Source organism: Molossus molossus, unplaced genomic scaffold (genome assembly GCF_014108415.1).
Source record: "Molossus molossus isolate mMolMol1 unplaced genomic scaffold, mMolMol1.p scaffold_m16_p_14, whole genome shotgun sequence".
Taxonomy (NCBI): domain Eukaryota; kingdom Metazoa; phylum Chordata; class Mammalia; order Chiroptera; family Molossidae; genus Molossus; species Molossus molossus.
The window spans coordinates 3,658,707-3,669,708 of NW_023425349.1; the positions used below are offsets into that span (position 1 = coordinate 3,658,707).

Below are 11,002 nucleotides of genomic sequence, written 5' to 3' on the forward strand. Positions count from 1 at the left end.
GTGTCACCTCCACAAGCCTCAGCCTCCCTGTCTGTAAAATGGGGACAATGCTAGTCCCAGTTCCCAGGGTTGTTGCAAAGACTTAAGGGGATGATGACTAAGAAGGGCCGACCCGGGGCCTGGCACACAGAGGGCTCCTCAACGGGCAGCTGCTGTCCACGCACGGGGAGGGTGGGGTCAGCTGCCAGATGGGGCCTCAGCCAGAAGCTCCCTGGAAATCCAGAGTCCGGGCCCCAGCCTCCTGCTGCTCGGGAGAAGTCAGGCCGCGAGCACCCGCCAGGCGGTCCTGGGAGATCCCCCTCAAGAAAGCGAGCAGATGCCTGAGCAAAGACGGCGCCTTCAGAAACGCCAGGTGCTCTCCTCTTAGAAGGGGAGTTTTTGAAAGACTTGCTTAAACCTCCGTATTTAATGCCCACTGGGGGCCTGCAGAGAGAGCAAAGTCTTCAGCGACCGCGCATCCAGGTTGGGGAGGCGCAGGAAGCCCGGCACTCAGCCCGGAGGGTCCCCTCGGGAAGCATTCCAGCAGGTTCCCTCAAACGACGCAGTGAAAATACTGAGTGACAGACTGGGGGCTTGTGTTACTTGCAAAAAGTAAACAAATCGCAGCCACTAACCCTACACCGTGACGCAGCCGCACAGGCCGCCTGGTGGGAAACCGGGGGGCAGTTCGCGTGTCCGTCCCGTCCAGCAGAGGAGGGCCTTGGCCACGTCTTCCTGGCGGCGGGCGTGTGTCCCCGTGGGCCTGCTGTCCCCTTCAGTGCAGGGAGGCAGGTGCTGGCCCTGAGTCCGTGGTGGTGTCTGTGGTCTCAGTCCTCTGTGCTCTGCCTTGTTCAGGTCCCCTTGCCGCGGCCCCTGCGGGCCTCTCGGGGCCAGGGCTCCCTGCCCAGCCCCCGCTGGCACTCGCCTGTCCCGAGGCGTCACTGCAGCCTCCACACTTGCAGGTGGCTCCTTGCTTGGAGGCACAAAACCTCGTCCTTCATCGGGAACCATCTCTATCCACCACCCACCCAAACATGGACAGGTGGGTGCTCAGCCCCTCCTAACTGACCAGCTCCACTCATCTTGGAGGGTTGGGCTCCTGTGTCGCATCCTCGGGGCAGGAGCTCCCTCGCCTCCTGGTTGACGCCTCTTCACGCCCTGGCCTCCCTCGCTGAGACTCGTCCTCAGTAGGAATAGTTGCTGTCTGTCTTCACCAGGGTGGCTCTCCTGTCCACTGAGGGCCCCCCAGAGTCCAGCCCACTGCCTGGCACCTATAGCCCCTCAATAAACATTTTGCAAATAGCCGAATGAGCGAATGAAGGGCTCTGGGGTGAGAGGAAGCCACTGGGGGGTGCAGGAACCAGGCTTAGCGACATTGAGGGGCGCACCCCAGGTTTCAGAGTCGACAAGCGTGTGCGGGAGCCCGTGTTCCTGAGGCCTGACCCAGGGGAAGGGTGCGATGCGTGCGGGAGTGAGTGAGTGACACGCGGCCTGGAGGGAAACTGAGGGCTCTCGAGCTTGGTGACTCCGTGCATCCCCCTCCCACACCCCACCAAACCGCTGTCCCTTCTGGGAAGCTTTCTCTCCCCTAGTCAGGGGATTTACTCGAAGGCTAATGAAGCTTTAGCCCCAGGGTCCTTCTTTACATGTGTCCCTTTCCAAGGCCTTGGACTTAATTTCCAAAATTATTTATAATTGTGTACTCTGTTTCTTAAAGAAACACCCCCAGATTTCACGAGCTTCAGGCCGTAGGAAACCTGGATGCGCCTCTGCCCTGCCCCCCAGCTCCCTTCACACACTTACTAATCTCTGTGTCCCTGTTCGAGCCGGCGTCTGAGACCACGTGACCATGGGTCCTGGGCAGGCAGCTGTCACTGAATCTTGGCCACTTGGCTGTCTGTTCTTATGCCTGTTCCTACGAGGTTGTAAGCTGTCTGCAGGCAAAGCCTACCTCCAGGTTGGTTTCCCCCGGAAAGGCGTGCACCCCTCTGCCTCCCTCAGAGCGCTCCCAGAACCCCAGCAGGGCGTGTGTGCACCCCTCTGCCTCCCTCAGAGCGCTCCCAGAACCCCAGCAGGGAGTGCATGCACCCCTCTGCCTCCCTCAGAGCGCTGTCCATTCTCGCTGAGAACACCTCACCCGGGTCACACGCTGTGCCTGCGCCGCCCGCCCCTCCCTCTCCTGTCCACAGGCTGGAACCAGCCTGTCCTGCAGCCCAGCCCAGGCACTCCAGCCCGGCTTCACTCCCAGCTATTAACACTGCCTCTCATCCCCTCTCCTTCCACCTGTAATAACTTTTATTAGTGCTTTTAACGTGCGAAGTCTGGTTCTCCTTGACCAGCCCATAAACTTCTTGAGAACAAATTCTTCAACCTCTTGTGTGCCCACAAATACCTTGCACATTGTAAGTGTTCAATAAATATCTGCTCATTGACTGATGGGCTCACTAACAGTCTCCAGCGTGTGCCAAAAATAAATACAGAGCCACCTTCTCTGTCCTTGATGATCTCGTGGGAGACAGGAAAATATGGATGCAATTCCACACAGTGGGGACGTCGAGAAGGCATTTTAATGTGGCAACATGGCAAAAACACTATCGTTCAGTAAAATTGACCAACAAACTGCCAGCAAATTTTCTACTTCTCTCGATCGGTCTGGGGAGCCCCATCTTTGTGAGAGGCTGTGGTATCTGGGCTCTTCCCTTCATGCGGCGATGCAGCTTGGACGCTGTGTCGTTGGTTACAAATGGCCGGCCACCGGCAGCAAGCAGGGAGCCGCACATGGATGACCCACCTTGAAATCAAAGAGTTTCTCAGTCTCCACTTGCATGCTCCTGGGCAAGCACAGGTGATTTTGAGCTACACAAAAAAATGTGTCTTGTTCGCGTCTGGGTTCCTCGGTCTCCCAAATATGCACTGTTTGGTTCATATAAAAGACCAAGAAGCCTGTTTTGGGGCTCATCTCGCGTTTCCTACGGTGCTCTGGGGGGCCATTCTCCCGTGATGTGTTACTCCCATCGACCTTTCTGCTCACTGACCCGCTGGTCAGTTTCTTGAAATTAGTGTGCCTTGACATTATCGGGTGGAAAATACAGCTGTTTTCTTTGTAAAGTGCATTTACTGGCTTCCTCAAATGCAGTCCTTAGTGCCACGGCCAAGGTGTCAGGCTACGATGGGGCCCTGGCCACCGTGAGTCCCATGTCTGGTGGACCAAGTTGATCCCGTGCCAAGTCCTAGATGAGCTCACGCTGAGGACGACAACACGAAGCCAAACAAAAGCCCTGGGCGTGGCGGGCTGCGGAACAAAGCTGGGTGACTGTCGCAGCACTCTGGACCAGCCCCACGCTGACCCGTGCACCTGAGGAGTTAGGGGCCACACTCGCTGGATGGCTGGAAACGCCTGTGACTTCTCTGAACCACAACGCGGGTGAGGCTGGAGACACACAAGCCCCAGCAAACCCAGAGACTCATGGAAACCATAACTAAGAACAAGGGAATGGATTCAAAAAGCGGGGAGGGGTTAAAATAGCCATAAAAGGCGTGGGTGGAGGGGTGGAAGCAAACAAAAGATAGAGAAGCAATGAAAACTAAACCTCTCATTTCTATAAGCGTTGCATTGGGTTGTCAAGGGCCCCTGGACCGTGGGTGAACTAATCACGAATTCTCCCCGTGTTTATGGTTCGGGTTCTCAGCCTCGGCACTATTGACACTTGGGGTCAGGTGATTCCCTGTTTGGGGGGCATCTGTGCAGGACACTGAGCAGCCTCCCTGGCTTCTACCCACTGGATGCCAGTGGCACCCCCTCCGCAGTTGTGATAAACACCTTCAGACATGGCCAGATGTTCCCTGGGGAGCAAAATTGCCCTCAACTGAGAACCACTGGTCCAGTTCTAGAATAATCTATCAGAATTCTGTCTATGATAAGTCTATCATAATCTCCTCCATGAGCTAGCATCTCACTTAAATCAGTCTCCATTCCACCCATGAGAAGAGGGAAGGTAGGTATTAGCACTTACGCTTCACAAATGAGGAAACTGAGGCTCAGAAATGAAGCCTCCTGCCCAAGAACCTCGGGAGAGCTGGAAAGTGGGTTGTTTTCACCATCGCCAGGGCACACCCGTCTGCCCCAGGGCACACAGCGGCAGGAAGCCAGACACAGGGTGGGTGACTGTTCTTCAACGAGAACACACACACACAAAGCAAGCACTTGGGTGGATGTCTCTCATTATACATTGATTGTAGAAGGTTAGATTTCCAGCATTTACTTAAAGTCAGTTGATGGGAATACAAAGGTGGTTTTGAGGAACAAAAACGGAAAGGGATAAAGGGACTCTGGCAACAGAAAATAACAAACGACCCAGTTATTAAGTGGCCTCCTGGGCCCTCCTGGGCCTGGCACACTGTGCTGTCCCGTGAAATCCTCACAACTCTCCCAGGGCCAGGCGCCAGCTGCTGCCACTTCATTTCACAGACAGGAAACTGAGGCTCAGGTAGGTAAGCTCACGGGTGGCGCAGCCAGGAAGGGGCTGGCACAGCAGTCGCCCTTGGACCCGCCTGCCCCAGAGCCTGCTGCCTGCACGCCCTGCTGGCCTCTCTCCGGGAGGCGGCTGCAGTTTGATATCTGCCTGGGCAACCACCGTATCTCTATTCCTGTGGCTGTGAGAAAGCGACAGCTCCGGCCTGAAATCGTTGGAACTGTCCGCAGTTACACCGACTCAGGAGCTAGCAAGGAGAGCCCAGCGGCGATGCACGGACAAGCCCGCGAGGCAGCATCCGGGTTTCTGAGCGGCTTGGGGCTGTCCCGCCCCTGATGGCTCCCGCAGGGTGCAGCTGGGCACCGGAAAGGGGGAGGCTTTGATTTCAAAAGAAAACAAGGATCAAGAGGGAAAGTTGCAAGGGCAGACAAACCCACAGCTTTCCCCAAAGAAAAAGAAACCTACCCACTGGCCGGCCAGCTAAGGCGGGTGGTCAGAATGGGCAGCTCCCTTTCAATCCCCTTCCCACCGGTTCATTTCCTCCTCCTACGCTGTGATTGGATGTGAAAGGAGAAGAGCAATCAGCAGTGTCCTCGTCAATGGGTAAAGCCGAATGTAGCATTTTCACCTTTTACTCAAACGTGATACAAACCCCGAGCCATGCCAGGCTACGTGCACACCTGTGTGTCTGCTCGCCTCCTTTGCATTTGCCTCTAGGCGTTTATGTTCCCCAGCATTAATATTCATTCGAGATGTTAAGCTGTTAGTGGGCACGGTGTGGTTCCTAATTTGGTAGCGCATCTAATTCGAACCCACTGGCTCTAAGTAAATGCTTCCTCGTGGTGATGAGACTGATGATAATGAACCCAGCAGAGGCACCGAGTCCGGTAAACTAAACTAGGATTGGGGTGAAAACCTATGAACACCTGGGATCTACAGAAGGTGCAATCATTTGGCCCCACGGGGCTGAGTGGTTTCCAGCCCACCACTAACCTGCATCTCCCTCTGCACCCATCAAGGTCCTGTTCCAGGCCCGTGTCTTCACAAAGCCTCCCCCAAAACCTCAAACCTTCGGGGTTGTGCAGCTCATTTGACACTTGCAGGGGGTGCCCCATGACATTGCTTTTATTTGTGTGTGTGTGCACAAAAATAAGAGCTAACGCTTCCTTCAAGGCAGGAGCTGTGTACAGCAACATATGTATGCACTAGGTATGTGCACGCAATATATAGTGCACATGTATACTCCAGTTAACTCCTCGTGTGTCAGGGCTGAGTTCTGAACTGTTTCTATGCCCCCAAGAAAGCTTAGTGGCAAGGCACTTAGTAAACACTCAATAAATATTCCTTAGCTGTCAGCAAACCCAGAGAAATCAGTCGAGCTCACTTTGGAAGGGATGCTGAGTGAAATGGTCTGGGAATCAGAGTCATTGGTCAACATTTTTGACCGACTGCTGTACAGATGTACTCAATCTGGGTTGCCATTAATTAATTAGAATATTGTGGCCAGAAAAGCACGAGGCTGAAAGTCAGGAGACAGGAATCTCCTCCCACTCCTGCGACCAGTTCGGGGTGGCACCTTGGATGAGTCTCTTCCCCTCCCTGGGTCCTAATCTCCTCTAGAAAGGAACCGCGCTAGATGTCTGCAAGCCTCCTCCCTGCCAGGACGTGATTGTATGGCTCTATTTTAGCACTTCTTATTTGTGACACAAGACCCGACAGAAAAACAAAATCATTAATAAATTATGAAAAATCGGTGCCATGATCATTTACATTTTCTAAGGGTGCTCGATTCAATCAATTCCTCCCCTGTACATGTCTGCTCTCCAGGGCAACGGAAGACTCAGGCCGTCAGAGGAGCACACCAAGCTTCTCTCCCCAGAACGGTAGTGACAGGCCACCAGCTGAGCTCCAGCGGCAGGCAGGCGCCTGGCAGGCTCTGCGACGGAGCCTTGAAGGCTCTGGCCCCGGGATTCTGTGTTGAGGCACAGAGTTCGGGGGAATGAGTCATGCAGGGAGAAGCCTGGTTCTTTTTCTGTTGAATTTTATTCTTCCCAGAGAGTCACATTGGGAGAAAAACTGGCTAATAGCACATCGCTTTAGACAATAGAGTAGAAGCTCTTCCTAATGGAAAATATTTACATCGTTTTGTGACCACAAGAAGCACCTGCTTGAGTCAATCAGTCCCGCTAATAACCAGTTGGCTTGGTTTTAAATGAGGCAGATAGTTGTTGAGCATTTGTAGATAAAATAGGGGCTTGGATGTCTGAGGTTTTCCCTTTTCACTCGGTGGCTGTGGCAACCTGCAGGCATGTTCTCGAGTAACGGACACATATGCGTCCGGTGAACCCACGCCTGGGAAATGGCAGCGCCGGGTCTGTCCGGGCGGGTGCGTGCGTTTCAATGAAAAACAGCCTGTTCCTGCTCACCGCGGAACACAACCTGAGCAGCAGCCCCAGTGTGGCGGAATAAATGACTGTTTCTAAGAACACGGCCTGTTCTTCCAACATCCACGCAACCTTCAGGTGCAGAGAGCCAAAACCAAAATATCCTCCAAACCTGACATGCCACAGTGAGAAACCCACCAGCCAAGACACAAAAGAAGCTTAGGCAACCTATTGTTTTTGAAAAGACTTTTTTAAAAGGCTCCACAATCATTCAATCTTCTTTTCTCGAGAGCCGAAAACCCCAAAGATTTTCTATAATTAAAAAACAATTTTTTTAAATGTAGGAAGCTGTCTGGAGTGGTAAAAATAATACTGAGCTGGGAGCCAGAACGCAGCTTCTAAGCCAGGCTCCGCTCTGCCAGAGCGGAAGGGGGGGCCGCCACGGGGGCCATCCGTCTGGGAAGCCGGGCTGGAAAAGGTGAGTCAGGGTTCCTCCCCTCAGTGTCGAGGCAGCTTTTCTTTCGGGCGGGTTTTGGCAGAAAGTCCTGTGGCGCTGGTTGGTGTTAAAATGTGGACATGCTCAGAACTCCGGTAGAAGGTACCTACAGCCCATCAAGAACAGGAGAGGGGACAGGAGAAGGACAAGCCCTTGGCCCCTGGCTGCCCTGACGGGAGCTGGGTGCAGTCACAGAGAACACCTGGGCGCAGCCCCAGCCCCTCGCTGTCACCGCCGCCCCAGCCAGGGCAGTCCCGCTCTGCGTCTCATGCCCTGAGGACAGATTCCCTGGTCAGCAGTCAGCCATCTGCACTTTTTCCAAACCTAAGTTCAGGTGCAAGGAGCAGGGAGCAGGGAGCAGAATCTGTCCTGGAAGCTGGTGAGCTAGTGCCACCCAGAGGCCAAATGTTGTCCTTGAAGTGGAGGAAGCAAAGGAAAAAGAGGAAGGAATTTTGCTTGTATTGTACACAGAGGTAGGCAAAAGTAGGCTTACAGTTGTGAGTACATGAAACATAATTTATCTTTGTATTATTCATTAATGATTGTTGTATTTTCCATATGAACAGCTATAAACCTAGTTTTGACCACCCTTGTATTATATTATCTATGTATAGTGTACATTTACACATGCATGTATATGTGTACACATATATGAAGATGCATGTATGTGTCTAATGTGTGTGTGTGCTTACATGTATGAAAGTACATATATATAGCTCGGGGTGGGCATCACACACAATAAGGCACCGTGGTGAACAGTAACTCCAAAATGACACTGGGTTCATATTTGGCGAGAAGGAGGAGCCCAGAGTGGCTGCCTGGGCGCAGGCGATGGCCTAACACTGAAGCAGCTGATCAGAGGTGGGGGACTTAGTTCTCCCCTTGGTCCCAGAATGGAGAACCTCATCTGCCCTATCTGGCCACTGAGAATAGCTCTTCTCACCCAGAAATAAATAAAGGATCTTGTTCTACTTGAGCAGGCATAAGAAAGTGACTGTGTGAGAGAAGGGTGCCCAGTGTGATAAGCCCCCTTCCCCAGATGCAGGCAAGGACGTAGTCTGGGGGAAGGCACGAGGAGAGTGCGTGTTTTCATAGGGACCAATGAACTCAGCTAATTCTAGCACGGTGTTAAGAAGACCCAGGTTCCCTGTGCTCCCAAACACATGCATGTACGCATGACCAATGAACACAGACAGCAAAGCTGAGGAGGGGGCGGGGGGAAGGGGAGGAGGGTGTCAATGGGGGAAATGAGAAACATCTGTAACAAAAACAAATTAATAAATAAGAAATTAAAAACAACAATAACAAAAACTCTAGGCTCTAATCGGCGCCTGGAGTTAGATAAACAATCCTTCCTGCATCCTTGGTTACCACCCGCGCCTGCCACCTCCGACCACGGGAACTGCCGCATTTTTTGAAGCACACTGCCCTCCAGTGGCGCAAGATAAAGTTGCTGCGCGACCCGCTTCCCGACAGCCAAACTTCACTTTCCATATGAACAGCTATAAACCTAGTTTTGACCACCTTGTATTATATTATCTATGTATAGTGTACATTGACACATGTGTGTATATGTGTATACATATATGAAGATGTAGGCGTGTGTCTAATGTACATGTATGTGTGCTTACATGCATGAAAGTACATATATATAGCTTGGGGGGGCATCCCACACAATGAGGCACCGTGGTGCAGTAACTCCCTTTCCTGAGGCCGTGGGAAAGTGTTGGGTGTCGGGGTGGTCGCCAGTCCGGAAATTAGGTCAAACAAGGGGACGCGCAATGCCAGAGGACGCGATCTAGTTGGAAACCGCAAGCCCTCCCTCGCGCCTGCGGGGCCTCCCGGCGCGGGTGCGCGCTGCGTTCCTGGTGCGGCACCTCGAGCAGAGTGCGCTGCAGCGGAAATGAGCCGAGAAGCGGTGCTTCCAGCAGAGACACGGAGGCTCCCTGCGTGGTAGCCGCCCAGCGGGCAGGGGCAGGGGCAGGGGCAGGGGCTGCACCCCGAGCGGGCTGGCAGGTGGTGGGTGAGGACGTAGTCGGAGTGCGTGCGACCTGTCACCCTTGGGCTCATCAGCAGCCCCGGTAAAGGGCCTCAGCCAACATTGCGGGCTCGTCGTGTGTCGGGTGCTGTTGTGGCCGAGGACTCCCGCAGGGATCACCCTCTTCAACCTTCCCAGTCACTCCTTTAATGAGTGCGGTTATCATCCCCCTTTGAGGCTGGGGAAGCTGAGGCTCAGAGGCGATGGCACCTGCCCGTGACCGCATGGGGGTCCTGGTCTGTCTGAACCAGGGCCCGGACTTCCAGCGCTTCGCTGGACCCAGGCTGTGGGGCCAGGGCTGGACATGGGGACACCCACGGACGAGTGCGTGCTCAGTGAGGGGGCGACTCGAAAGGGTGGTGGCGTGTGTGCTCTCACCTTGACGATGAGCGGGTTCTGAAACATGGAATCCCGCACGACCCCCAGCCTCTCGTTCTCCATGCCCCGCCGGATGTCAGCCACGGTCAGGGGCCGCCGCGGGGGCGGGCAGATCTGGCTGACCGTGCGGTGCACCGACTCCTTCCTTCGCATGAGGTCGTGGCGGGAGCTCTTGGCCTCTGGCATCCTGGAGGTCGGTCGCAGGAAGGCGACCCCCGGGCTGAGTCCGGCGGGCTTCCCAGCTTCGGGGCCCCTCGCGCAGCTCCTAGGAGCCTGCCGCTTGGACCCCACCACTTGGACCCTGGGGTGGGCACCGGCCGCCGGGCTCCCTCAGGAGCGGGGTGCACCAGCCTTGGCAGCTGCCTCGTTTCAAGGAGACCTGACGGTCCATATAAGCCCCTTTGGTTCCTCAGAGCATCTTCTGGGCGCCGTTTTGTGGATTGGGGAAGGAGGGAAAGTCAAAGACCACCCCTTAAGGAGGAATGGAACGCCCTGTCTCCGTGGCGACGGGACGCCAACGGTTCTACGTGCACTTTGTTTCTTTTAGGAAACCATTGTTGGCCACCCAAGTGGACGTGCTCAAAGTTTCCTTAAATCGACGTGAGAAAACCCCAGGAATCACCACTTGTGTTAAAAAGCGACAGGGCTCTAGAGGGTCATTTAGTCTTCCAAGGCAAAGGTCTTCCCAACCCCCCCACACACACACACACACACACACACACACACACACACACTGACACAGGGTGCTAAATGTTTCAGGGTGAACTAAGAATCCTCACTCCTGGCCACTGGGTGATCTCAAACCAGGCACCCTCTTGAATCCTGGTGTTTTCTTCTGTGAAATAGGTAGGGAGGAGAGCACAGAGCTAAATGAGGTCAGTGGTGCCCAACTCTGTGCAGCAAAATGAAGGGAAGTTGAAAAGCACAGATTCACTGAGCCAGAAAGTCTGGAAATGGGATCTGGGAACCTGCATTTTAAAATATCTCTTCCCTTCCGTTAATATATATATATATATATATATATATATATATATATATATTTATCCTCACCCGAGGACATTTTTTGTACAGATAGAGTGGGAGGGAGAGAGAGAGAGAGAGAAACATCGATGTGAAAGGGACACATCGAGTGGCTGCCACCCACACGACCAACCAGGGCCGGGGACAAACTGCAACCGAGGTACATGCCCTTAGCGGGAATCGAACCTGGGTCTCTCTGGACCGCAGGCCGACGCTCTAACCGCTGAGCCAAACC

The 11,002-nt window shown here is 53.9% G+C and overlaps 1 protein-coding gene across 1 annotated transcript in view; it reads right to left on the reverse strand.

The window, feature by feature from the left end:
- Window positions 1-9,990, reverse strand: part of CFAP77 (cilia and flagella associated protein 77) — a 112,583-nt gene extending 102,593 nt beyond the window's left edge. Inside the window, exon 1 of the mRNA XM_036262022.1 lies at window positions 9,748-9,990. Within this exon, the coding sequence (XP_036117915.1) occupies window positions 9,748-9,933 (186 nt within the window). The 5' untranslated portion in view covers window positions 9,934-9,990. The remainder of the gene's footprint in view (window positions 1-9,747) is intronic.
- Window positions 9,991-11,002: the final 1,012 nt, after the last annotated feature.